Raw genomic sequence first — 13,820 nt, forward strand, 5'->3', positions numbered from 1 at the left:
AGCCTAGCATTCCTTACTCTGACTGGCAGCAGCTCTCCAGGATCTCAGGCAGACGTCATGTGATCCTATTAACTGGAGATGCCAGGAATTCAACCTGGGAACCTCCTGGATGAACTGCAATAGCTCTGCCACTAACCTGTATCAAATTAGGTACCGTATTTTTCGCCCTATAGGACACACTTTTCCCCCTCCAAAAATGAAGGGGAAATGTGTGTGCATCCTATGGGGCGAATGCAGCCTCCTTGGCTTCAGCGATAGCAACGCGAAGCCTCCGAAGCCTGCGCTCCAGAGGCTTCGCGTTGCTTTCGCTGAAGCCAGGAGAGTCTGCTCTTGAGGCTGGTGGGGGGGGGAAGCAGCGCTTCCCCCCATCACCAGCCCCAGAGGATAGGGGGCAGCGGGAGGCGCACGCCTTTGCGCTACTCTCCGACCCCGCTTTGAGCCCTACAAGCCGGGTCGAAAAGCCCGCAGGAGCCGCGCACCCTTTAAAGGGTGCGTGGCTCCTGCAGGCATTTCTCTGAGGGGGGGGTTCCCCCACCTCCCACAAAAGCAGGCAAAAGCTACGCGCTCTTTAAAGGCGGCTTCTGCTGGCTTTTCTACAAGGGGGGGGGAATTCCCACTCCTCGTAGAAAAGCCCGCAGGAGCCGCGCAGCCTTTAAAGAGCGCGCCGCTCTTGGGGGCTTTTCCCCAAGGAGAGAGAAGGAACTGACTGGCAGTTTCAGTCCCTTTTCCCTCCTGGTCAAAAAGCCCACAGGAGTTGTGTGCGGCTCCTGTGGGCTTTTGCGGGAGGTGGGGGAATTCCGCCACCTCCCGCAAAAGCAGGGAGAAGGTCTTGGAGTAGCGCACAGGTTGCGTGCAGCCTGTCCACTGCTCCCAGAGCTGCGGGGGGGGGGATCATATTTTCCCCCTTGATTTCCCCCCCTGAAAACTAGGTGCGCCCTATGGGCCGGTGCACCCTATAGGGCGAAAAATACGGTAGTGAACACAGAAAAAAAATTGCCATCACATCTGATTCTGAGAGACAATATTCAATGAATACCAAGGCCATGTAAAAATGAAGCCCAAGTTCTGTTAAGGATAACAGCAGCCTGTACTATGGGCTAAACTATAAAATTTGTCCTTAACTTTGGGTGCATTCACAAATATTTCACTGCAAACACACACACCAGCGTTGTACCAAGTACCCAACAGATTTTTGCTCCTATAAATGTGCAAATATGATTCCAACACTACCCCCCTTTTTAACATGACCACTTCATTAAAGAAAGGAAAATCAGCAAAGGTTTTAAGTCTTATAAATAAATTGAGACATATAAATTCATTCATTTAAAAATACATTTATTCCACCTTTCCATATGTATGTTGTAGGTAGCTCTCAGAAAGACAAAAGAAAATATCAACACAACATTAAAATCTAATACAAAGAACATGAGCATAATCCACAATGGCACAACAACCTGCTGTCCACAGACAGCTGTTGTTCAGTCAGATGCCCAACAAGACAGCAGAACAAGTTTATTCAAACATGAAACACAACTTTTTCAAATGGGAACTTAGTGAAACAGAAGGTGGCCATTTAAACTCCCTGGAGAATGCATTCCAAATACAAGGACCATCACTGAAAAAGCCCCACTTCCATTTGCCACTCACCTAATCCCTGAAGGTGGGGGCACTAGCTAATGGTGCCCTCAAAAAAGCCAGATTCATGTAGAAACAGGGGACCCTGTAAGGCAGGAGGGGAACTGGAACTGTCTAGTGGGCCAGGCTGTTCTCTCCTCTGGCCCATACCAGGTTTGACAGGTAGGTGAAATTGGCCATTTGTCAATCACCTCCCAATGATCTCAGGTGACATTTTGGCCCACAGACATTTGGCAGAGCACTTTGGAAAACATTTCACAAAACAGCACTTTGCAAGACAGGACAATCAGCTGACTGGGGGTGCCCACAAACCTATTTTTGGCTGAGCCAGTTTTGTTACCTGTCCCATGCTTGGTGCCATATATGACATCAGGTGTAGGGAATGGCTTGGCCAGAACTATCTCCTAGGCCATATGAGGAGGCCTGGTGGGACTAATTAGGCCCGTGAGCCTGAGGTTTCCCATGCCTGCTGTAAGGCAAAGGCATATCCAAGATTCAAGTCATAAATTGGAATATCTGTAAGTTGGTATTCCAGTATGCATGTAACACTAAACCATAGTTAACAATTAACTATGGTTTAATATGAATGAGCAGTGTGCTGGTGCATGGTGCTGATTAGTGCATACTTCGCTCCGCCTCCAATCCTATCTCTGATGCAACTGGGGAAAAGACGCTATAAAGGCTGCCTTGGTGTTAGATGTTAACCAGTGCTCCTAGTTCCCCTACCCCACCTCCCCCAGCAAACCAATAACAAATAGCCAGCCAATAACAAATAGTGGCTTCTGTTCATGGTTTGGTTAAACTGTTCAGTCTCATTAAACCATACGTACTTTTAAACTATGGTTTAATGTATGACTCAGACCAAAATGTTACAATTTCCGTGGTAAAATAAAGTGATAAATTAAAGGTGCAGTTAAGGGGGGGGAGCTTTTACAGATGTTTAATCTAAAGTACAAGGAGAGCCTACTGAAATTAAGGTAACCGTGTTCATGACCTGCAGCCTTCATAGGTATTGCTCATATTTTCCAAGCAAAAGGTATGTGCATCAGCAATCACATTGGAACAGTTATATTTAAAACAGGTGTGAATTTGGGGGGGGGGGTTGTCTCAGGTGGAATAAGAGGTATTTTGAGGGGTAAGCAAGCTTGTGATGTTGTATTAACGCAAATTCACATTAAATACCAATATTCTTAAACAACTCAGTATCTTCTACACTTACAGTGCAATCCTATATATATATATATATATATATCTACTTAGGAGTAAGCCCCACTGAGTTCAACAAGGCTTGCTCCCCCAGGTGCATAGGAGTGCAGCCTTAGTTATTCTGGTTTGATATTACAAAAGAAAGTACCGTATTTTTTGCACCATAACACTCACTTTTTTCCTCCTAGAAAGTAAGGGGAAATGTCTGTGCGTGTTATGGAGGGAATGCCTACGGGTGGCATGCCTGCGGATTTTCCTCCTCTAAAAGCTACGTGCGTGTTATGGTCGGGTGCGTGTTATAGAGCGAAAAATACGGTAAATTATATTTCAGATTGCTTTATCAGCTGCATTTAAGTCTTTAAGACATAGATCACCATCTAGAGAAATCTAGACACACCTTAAATTCTGCTGAAATCCATGGAAATTCACATTGATTACTTTCTCTGGATTACAAGCATAAAAAGAAGCATCTCTTTTGGTTAGGCTTTCACTGAAATTCTAGGATTATTATGAACAGGTGTTTTCAAAAGCTGAGAAAGTTAACTATTAGAAGAACAGCAGCACAGTTGCTGAACTATTTATTTAGTTTGCAAGAATATATCAGGAATAATGTGCATTCAACAGAGACAAGATTTAAAAGATGAGTGGATCCTATCAGGAAATAGCAGGCAAAAATAACCAGGGATCCAATAAAGCCTTGCTTTGGATGAACTTTTCAGGTTTCGACTATAACTACGCGAGAAAAAGAAATTGAATTGAACTAAACACACAAAACATGATTTGCAAATGAATAGTTTGCCAATTTGACAAAACAAAACTACCAAATAGATGTTTGGTTTTTTGAAGGTAAATAACCCAAGGTAAACCTAGGATGCAGTCCATAAAACTATCCTATCAATCGACTGAAAGAGCTGGTTTCACTTTTCAAAAAAATTAGTCCCATTCCACACAACTGGCTAATCTGCCAGGACGGAATCCCAGGTGTACACATGATCTAACAGAGGAAGATGCTAACAAACTGCATATACAAATGCAGACAAGCAAAGAGGCATTATTTTTAAACTGGGGCGGAGCAAGCATGATAACACACCTTATTTAAAATGTCAGCCAAAGGGGGAGGCATTGCACCCCTGCATTCCAGTGCAGATAGGATTCCGATACAAACCACAAGTTTGTGTTTTTAACCCAGGTATCTAACTACAGGTATTTGAAGCATATTATTAAATCTGTTTTAGTACGGTGGTCAGCTTGGCCCACATAACAAATAATGGCCCATATACAAATAATGCAAGAACTGCATACTTGTAATCCTGGTCTTATAGATCAGAGCCCCAATTTAACAGGAGAAATTTATTAGGCATGTGAGGCAAATTTCTGGGTTTAAGCGTTGCACCTCAGGGAACACTCCTCAAGATAAGGATATGTGCTGCAGTGGAACAAATAGCTACCTTTCATAGGAACAATAAAACAACAACAAAAACCCTATTGTTTCTATACAGCAGAACTACATGAACATCAAGAAAAGAGCTTTCGTGTGCATGCACACTTCTTCAGACACCAAGAAGTGTGCATGCACACAAAAGTTCATACCACTAACAAACTTATTTGGTCTCTAAGGTGCTACTGGACGGAATTTTTTTATTTTGTTTCAACTACGGCAGACCAACACGGCTACCTGCCTGTAACTAGAATCAAGAAAAGAGTTAGGTGTGGACAATAAATGACCAAGCCACATGCAACAGCAGCTACTTATACAGTACAGAAAGACTGGCTGAGAACATCCTATTAAAGCATTCTATATAATTACAATGATTAAAAGGATCACACCTGGACTAATTATCAGTAACTCAACTGAAGACAGTCTAATTTGATTTGATTTATTAAAAAAAGATCAAAAGGAGAGACAAGACAGTAAGGTTTCTGAAAAGTTCCACAGGTTGGCTATCTACTTCAAGCTCTGCTTGGCTCATTTAATAATGCCAAGCCACAACTCTCTTTTATCATCGCTAGAAACCTGCATATGCTGCTGACTTGCATGTAATTTATAGTGATTTGAAAACGACTTACTCATGAGAAAAATATGTATAGGCTCACAGTTCAATAGAATAAAAGACCTATTCCAAACTCCAATTCTATGCCAAATACCATGTTAAAAAAGAAAAACCTATAATAATATTACTATAACGGGTTGGCAACCGATTATGCCAACTGCCCCTAAGGTTCCTCTGCTTTTCACTTAAATATAGGGTTTCTTTCTAAATGCTTCAAATGGTAACCACATCCTGTGAAATTAAGCAATTCTATCCTGAACCCACATTAAATTAAACAACCTATAATGCAAACTTTAGAAATCCTTGGGTGATCAGTTGCATCATAAAGGGCAACATGAACAAGTATAAAATCATGCATTTGCCCATTATTTCCCTGAGGCTATCCCAACTGAATGCTGTAACTGAAAACAGCAAAAATCTAAGACTATTTAGCTCATATTGTGCACCACCCAGGCAAGTACTGCTTTTGTGGATCAGACCAAATATACTTCTAGGGTGACGCTACATCTCCCACAGTGGCCAGCTATGTTCTGCCTCCACCACTGGAGATGGCATGTTTGGAGTCACAAGTGAAGAGAGTGCTTGTTGAATTCAGGTCCTGCTTGCAGGACTCCTATAGGCTTCTGGCTGGCCACTGAGGGAACAGGATGCTAGATGAGATGGGCCTCTGACCAGATCTTAAAAAGGTTCTTCTTACATTATTATGCCACTGGTGAGCTCACAAAGAGAACTAGAGGAAAAGCCGTTTATAGCTTGTTCCCAGCGTTTGACATAAGTTTAGCAGCGAAGACCTAAAAATATTGTGCTAGGAAAAAGAGAAGGGCAGAAGCAGGATAAAAGTGACCTTCCTTTCCTTGGCACTCCCAGTTCCTTTGCCTCAGTCTGGTCAGTAGGCTCATCTGCCAGCCAACTCCAAGAAACAGATACTAAACCCAGTGGTTGTCACTAACAGGCTGCTTGCCTAAGTGGTTCTTTCTAACGCCACAAAACAGAAAGACCTGGCACATACACATTCAACATCTTAAAAGGGGGCTGTAATCTATCTACAAAAGTGGAAAACTTGAGAACATTTTACTTCCCACTAATGTCAATGGCAACAATCATCACTTGTTCAGCATTATTCCATTGAAATCAGCTGAATCCAGAAGCTTGGCTTGTGCCCACCCTTGGTATTTACAAATGATTGCCAACTTTTTATATCAGGGATGGCAGTTAGGTTTCTGTCTCTAACCAATATGGCCTTATGGATCATATATACCTGGAGATAAGCATCCTTGCGGTAAACAGTGCCAGATTTGAGAATTGTATCAGGTGCAACTTCGTAGCTGAAGGCAGGGGTGAGGGATCTGGCGCCTTTCAGATATTATTAGACTCCTGCTCTCATCATCCCCAGCCAGCATGACCAATGGTCAGGGATGATTTTTTTATTTGTTTATTTCAAGTTTGTGGACTGCTTTTCATCAAGGGGCCTAGAAGGTGGCAACACAAGAACAGGCCTTTCCTGTGGTGGCTCCCCACTTGTGGAATGCTCTCCCCAGGGAGGCTGACCTGGCACTTTCGTTACATATTTTTAGGTGCCAGGCAAAAACTTTCCTCTTCTCCCAGGCCTTTGTTTAATTAGCCAATCAATGGCCTTTTAAAGTGGGGGAGAGGTATTGTTTTTGTTGTTACTATGTTATGCATTTGTGTTTTTATATTGTAAACTGCCCTGTGATCCTTGGAGGAAGAGCAATATAGAAACTTAATAAACAACAAGAAGAAGATGATCCTAAGTACCTGAAGTTCTGCTACCTCATAGAATCATAGAAGTGTAGAATTGGAAGGGACCCTGAGGGTCATCTAACTTAACTCTCTGCAATTCAGGAATCTCAACTAAAGAATCCATGACAGGTGGCCATCCAATCTCTGCATAAAAACATCCAATGAAGGAGAGACCACAACCTGCAGAGGGAGTTGGTTCCACTGTCGAACAGCTCTTACCATCAGAAAGTTCCTCCTGATCTTTAGTAGGAAACTCCTTTCTTGTAACTTGAATCCAACGGTTTGGGTCCTACCCTCCATAGCAGGAGAAAACAAGCTTGCATATTTGTATGTGTGTGTATATACATATATCACTTTTATTGTACGAAACATGCTTCACAATCCTGATTTCACCAAGCTAAGTAAGCCCTGTGAAACAAGGTACTGTATTAATTTGTACTGCAGACATGAAAAATTTAAGCTGACACACAGGGGCAGTTGCCAAAGAACTCCAAGGCTAAACTGGTATTTGCACGTGGGTTTCTTTGGCTATATGTATTGCCAAAGAGGAATTAGAAGCATTTGGAAATCTTACAGGAAAGGAACTAATCAGGAATACTTCCTAAGTAGAACTGAACTCAGCAATTCAGGCAGAAGCATTAATAAAATTTTATTATTATTCTGACCCCTTCCTTTGGTAATTCTTCACAGAACTCTAGCCCAATGGTTGCCATCAATTTGATTTGAACTGATTTTATAATGAAATGATTTTAGAATGCTGTATTATTTTACTGTTGTTAGTCGCTCTAAGCCCGGTTTCGGCTGGGGAGGGCGGGATATAAATAAAAAATTATTTATTTATTATTATCATTAAAAAATAACCAGAAACAGACCAGCCCATTTATTCCAGGCTCTCTCATACACTAAACAATTTTCTTCTCAGCATATCAGATCTTCTGCCCAGGTGGGGGATAAATATGAAGGGAAACCAGCTTCTACCCATAGGTATATGAAGGGAACTTGACTACATCACACTCAGCGGACTATAAATGGAACAGAAATTAAGCAATTGCACCCTCTGTAGGCCAAACCTTATCAGTTCAACATCATATACACACAAATTCCATTCACCAGTTAATTTTTCAAAGAGGGGATGTATATGCACAATCAGACATCTGATATACACATGCAAGGCTAGTCCAAGCGGGCCTTCTGCCCACATAAAACATTAGGTAAAACTGTTAAGCGGCTTAGCGGATCAGCTGTTAAGTGGCTTAGCGGCTTAGGATCAGCTGATAAGCGGCTTAGCGGCTTGGGAAAAGGGGAGGGGGGAAAACCCGCAGGAATTCGCAAGACATTTTCGTCTTGCGAAGCAAGCCCATAGGAAATTCGTTTTGCGAAGCACCTCCAAAACGGAAAACCCTTTTGTCTAGCGGGTTTTCCGTCTTGCGAGGCATTCGTCTTGCGGGGCACCACTGTACTTGCACTTTGACATGCTTTCAAACTGCTAGGTTGGCAGGAGCAGGGACCGAGAAACGGGAGCTCACCCCGTCACAGGGATTTGAACTGCTGACCTTCCAATCGGCAAGTCCTATGCTCTGTGATTTAACCCACAGTGCCACCTGCGTCCCCTAAGTGCCATAGTTGTTTGCATTTTCAGATTGCCAGTCACACTCTTTATCCTTTCCAGCTGATCAGCAGGATAAAAGCCTTCCTTGCAGAATCAGTCTTTCTGAACATCTCCCTCTTGGTTGCCTTAAAAAAAAATCTCAGTAGACTTTGGGAGCAACAGGTGCCCTTGATAGCTGTTTGGAAGCTGCAGCTAATGAACAACATTGTGGCCCACCTGCTGATCGAAGAAGAGCCACAGTACCCAGAATCAGCTGAGCACCCATATTTATTCCAGGACACTATCCAAAGTGTTAATTTTTGACCTGTGAAGATTTTTACACTATGTTGATTTGCAATCTCCAAGATCAGTCAATATCTCTGATTATACATTTATTTGGTGTGGTTTTTAGCAGCTAAGTTTAATGGGTTTTGTTTAATGCAGGGATTGGAAACCTGTAGCCTTCTAGTCATCACTTTCTAGTCTTCACCCCAATAATTACCTATGCTGGCTGGAGGCCAACGATATTTAGATGTCCACAGGTTCTCTATCCCTACTTATATTTACTGCAGTCTTGTCGTTTCCTTCTTGTCCACCATGAATTGCAGCTGCCTCAAGGTTGCATCCAAGGGGCTAAAAGATGGCTTTTTCTTCTAGCCTACTATCTGCAAGCTCCAGAAAGAGGTGCAACAAGACATTGCCATCTCAAGCCACACACGTGTCTTTCTTATAATTATTTATTATATTAAAGTATTCATATACCGTCATCCTAAAAAAACATCAGGGAAGTGTATAACAACATAAAGACATTTAAAAACAATACAAAGCAATCTCTAAAATGACTAGCTACTCCGCGTACATTTTAGACAACTGCATAAACCTGTCAACATGGAAAGGTGTTTAAGAGATATCTAAGTCAAAAGCAAGGATGCCTGCCAAATCTTCCCGTGTCTTCTAATTTTACAAAAAGTGAAAGCAGCCTAGACACCAAATCACAAAGTGACCAAATGATCACAGAAGTGCTGTTCCTGATTAATCCTATTAGACTGTAAATCAGGACACAGCTAAAAAAAAAGAAACTGAACAGAAATAAATATTTCGTGTTGCTCTCACCCAAAATAGGGATGTAATTTGGACCCAAAAATATTTCCTTTGCTTTCTCTGATGGTCCCTTTCACAACACATTTTGAGCAATTTGTAAAAACATTTGTCTTGATTATCTACTTGGTTCAGTTAGCTCTGTAACAAAATCTAGAACCCCACTGTTCATAATTTGGTCAAGCATAATCCCCAGTGACACTTCAGAGTTTGAAAATGGTCATTTTCTACAAACTATTGAACTTTGCTGCCATCTAGAGACAAAGTCCTTCACAGCTCTTACATTCCTATCTGTTATCTTCTTTAAAAACAACCCCAAAACTGTATTATTCCAGCAATTCTAAGTTATATTTCATGCCAATTTGTATGCTTAGTTTACTAAAGAACTGTGCAAACTGCCAGCCTTAACAATTACTCCTCTCCCTTTTCTTTTGTAATCTATCCTAGATTGCTGATGTCTTCCGTCAAGCGATTCCTACGCGGATCCCTAAACCAAAGAATACCAGTGCAACTGTAGTACCAGTGAGGACACCTACTGGGCAACCCAAGACCCCACTCCAGGACAGTAAATCTGGAAAATCACACATCACCAAAACCATTCCCAGCCTTGTCATTCAAAATGGTGGGAAAAGATAGACTGGCCTGATATGTAATAGAATAATGTCTAACTTTTGAGTAACGAGGATACACCATGCCCATTTTGTCCCCAAGACCTATGCAAGTAAAAGGTAATATAAAAGCATCATATATGGGCAGAAAACGTTGACACTGGAATTGTAAAGCATCAGGACATGCTTATGAAGTTTCTGTTCTCCACAAAGCAGTGTAAGGGTGCTCCATATTCCCGATCTGTACCGAGTAGCACATTAACAGAGGTTGCCTCTTAGCACAGAGTGAGAAATGAGGTTTCCAATTAGTTCAGATGTTAGCTCTTGCAAGGTTACTCCACACAGCACTGAAATTATGTCCATCTACTTATGGTCTGTTACTACGTAGATCATTTCACTTGTTTAAACGGTAGCTATAGTTAGAAGGTCACCTGAGAGCATTTTATTCTGGTGAAATGGTGACGGTGTTTCTTAAGGTTGTTTGCATTGCTATGAAACAGAAAAGTCGTATCGAACAGACAGTATACTATAACTTTAGATATGAGCAAGGTAGAGGAAGATGCTGCAAATGGGTAACTGGGAAGCAGACAACCCAGGCCAAATAGCAATGGAAGCCTGTCCTGCTCCTTCCACCTACAGAGAACCTGGTGGCATGGCACCAAGAACATACTTCTCCTGCCAGACACCAAAATGGCAGCAGAAGAAACACAAGAGAAGGCTAGAGGGTTTGACATTCAGTACCCTTCCCCAACAGGAAAAAGAGTTGGGGAGCAATGGCACTAGAGAGGCAGAAATGCTGCGTACCATACAGTATATGGAGGAAGTGGATTATTTGCAAGGAGACTATGTATTTTAAAAGCTAAGGTGCTGTGTATTTTAATTATTCCCATGTGCTTTGTGTGTCGAAGTGTTTAACATGCAGGTTGAATGAGAAAGTATTTTTTAAATTGACAGCTAATTATTTTAAAGCCAGTACCATTCTTGTGTGTTTGGGTTTGTAAAGCAAGGCAATGAACATTCTCCTATGTCTCATTATAAAGCTAAATCTTTTCATATGTCAATGTGAAATAATATGCATCACTGAGCCACATTCCTAAGGTGCTATCCAAAGGAGGGAGATGTTACTCTTACAACAATTCCCTGAAAAGCATATGTGAAAAAATTTAAGGGGGGGGGATGCAATAAGTTTCCATATTATTTTGGCTTCTGGTGTCAAATGAGGGTCTCCCATGCCCTAAGTGACTATAAAAGAGGAGTTCCCCCCCTAAGAATTGAGGTGGGACTGTTGAAAGAGGCAGAAGCTGCTTCTGAAGGAGAGGAGAGTCAACGTTCTCCCAGGCATGTGTGCCTGAGTGAGGACACTGGTGGAAGAAGAGGGGGGCGGGGGAGCGCACCGCCCCCGGCAGTGCAATCCTGGTGGGGTGCCGTCGCAGCTGCCCCCCCCCCATGCTGGGCGCCATGCCCCACAGTGCAATGTAATTATGAACAGTGCAGTATAGATGCAGTACTGGAATACCTGCATAAAATAGAGGTGCCTGTTGCATTTTGTTATTTCACTCAGAGACCTACAGAGCTTATTTCTCCCCTTGACACCTTCTAGAGCTAGGATCTCCAGCATGGTGCTTGTGGGTACCACAAAGCCCTGACACACTACACTTTGGTGCCCTACCGATTTGTTTTTTAAATTGAAGATTTGTTTGTTTTGGAGGGTGTTGCCTGCTTGGTGTTTTGTCAAACAGGCATTTTGTGGTGCCTATGACCATTTATTAGATTTCAAAATGTTTTCCCCAGACAAATAAGGTTAGGGAACCCTGTACCAGGGCAAAGCTTGTAAACATCTGACCTCCAACGGGATAGTGTATAGACACTGAATCTTGTCTAAACTCATGAGAGCTGGCACTAGGTGTCCCAACACACAAGTGAAGCCTAACCAAGTCCATGGCATGGGGTCCTGCAGAACATCAGTTAATGCATACCCTAGTTGTTTGTCGACAATAGTTTTGCGAGTTTTATTCATACCACATGTGATGGGAAAGGATGTCTATTTAACACAAACTATTGTGTTGGACAGGAGAAGCCTATAGACATCAAACAAGTAAGCATATGATGGAAACAGCTTATAAAATAACACGTTGCTTATTTAACAAAAAATATATACCACTTGATCGCAATAAAACCTTAAAACAGTTTACAAACAAAATACATCATCAATATAAGACCATTAAAAACAGGTATTTCAAAACTTTCAAAAGCTAATTAAAATCAAGAACAAACCAAAAAGCAGAATAAAACACATGTAACTTCTACAAATGTCCGGATACACCTGCCTAAACAAAAATGTTTTGCGCAGGAGCATAAAATGTCAGTGAAAGCACCTGCCTGATGTCAATAGACGGGGAGTTCCAAAGTGTAAGTGCCACCACACAAAAAATGCAATTTATTGCACAGCCCTGTAAGAGAAATACAACTTTGGGGGAATGGCAAATGGCAAGAAATGGGGGGGGGGTGTTATTTGTGTAATTACTAGCAATTGTGCTGAAGTTTGAATTTGGGGGTAAAAAATGAGGGACACCATATATTGATAATGGTGCCATGGGTGCCAGCACAAAATGGCTGCCATAAGCAGCAGTACAAAAAAAGTGACAGTACTCCATAATGGTGAGTACTGTAATAAAAAAAACCCAGGCCACAGGTATCCTAGGTGCAACCACCCATAGGAGATGAAGTTGCTATGGATCCTGACACTCTAATAGAGTTGGCAGGACCAACAGGAAGTAAGTTTCCCATAGAATCTTATGCCCAAGATGCTACTGTGAACTCCCTTGGAGGTTCCAAGATGGAGAAGCCTCCAGACTCCATTACACTCATCATGATACCAAGCTCAGGGGCATGACAGAGTTTTGAATAAAACTGACCATAATTCAGGCACAAATATAGCACAAATTAACTCTTTTGCAGAAGGCTCGCTTTGAACCATTCCAGGAAGCTCATCCTCCTCCAGCAGTAACAGAACATTATAGTGTAGTCCACCAAAAACTGGTTATACAGAAAGGCCTTAAGTGAGGGACGCTAGAGGGCAGCATTCATATTGCCAAAAAGCACTCTCTGGCTATAGCTACACAACATGCTCTAATAGTTTTCACAGTTGTTTGTCTCCTCAGAAAAACCTGGGAACTGTTGTTGGAGGAAGGAAGAGATCTGGCATATGGTAGCAAAAAATACTCAGCACCATCACCAAGCTACAACACTCCGGATATTTTGCAGCAGTGCTCAGCAAGGTTTACCTCGCCTGGGCAGTTCACTCCAGCAGAGATCCCTCTGTGGGCTGGATCGCGCATGCATGCGATTTCCAGCGTCTGCATAGACGCAATTTCCAGCGTTGGTGCATGCGCAGGTGCTATTTCCGGCGCCCCGAAAGAGAGTCCTCACACTGCGCCAGTTTAGTGCAGCGTGTGGGGACTCGCCGAGCGAGTGGCTCGGTTCGGAAGTAGCTCATGGGCCAGTTAAACGACCCCCGTGGGCCATTTCACAGAATGAAAAGCAGCCGAAGAAGTATAAGACCAATATATATTTATATGTGGTTCATAGACTCACCAAACTGTAGAGTTGGAAGGGATCACAAAGGAACTACAAAACCCCTGGCCATGCAGGAATCTTTTGCCCAACGTGGGGCTCAAACCCACAACCCTGAGATTTCTTTTTGTAATATATATATTCCTTTTCTGTCTTCGTAAGTGAGAACCCTGGTCTTTTGTTATGTCAAGAAGACCCTCTTCAATATATTAGGCATATATGTATGTAAGCAAAGGCCAGAGATTAGATGCAGGTGATGGGTATGCATGGTCACCATGCAAATGTAACATATATGCCCAA

At 42.4% G+C, this 13,820-nt stretch overlaps 2 protein-coding genes across 3 annotated transcripts in view; one reads left to right on the top strand and one right to left on the bottom strand.

Annotated features, from left to right (window-relative positions):
* FILIP1L (filamin A interacting protein 1 like) overlaps window positions 1-11,002 on the top strand; it is a 66,741-nt gene extending 55,739 nt beyond the window's left edge. For both annotated transcript variants that reach the window (XM_082220989.1, XM_082220990.1), the window contains one exon: window positions 9,787-11,002. In XM_082220989.1, the coding sequence (XP_082077115.1) occupies window positions 9,787-9,975 (189 nt within the window). In that variant the 3' untranslated portion in view covers window positions 9,976-11,002. The remainder of the gene's footprint in view (window positions 1-9,786) is intronic.
* The window catches only part of CMSS1 (cms1 ribosomal small subunit homolog), a 181,869-nt gene that overhangs the window by 166,466 nt on the left and 1,583 nt on the right, over window positions 1-13,820 (bottom strand). The gene's annotated exons all lie outside the window — the stretch shown is intronic.

Source organism: Podarcis vaucheri, assembly GCF_965113315.1.
Source record: "Podarcis vaucheri genome assembly, chromosome: 4".
NCBI lineage: Eukaryota > Metazoa > Chordata > Lepidosauria > Squamata > Lacertidae > Podarcis > Podarcis vaucheri.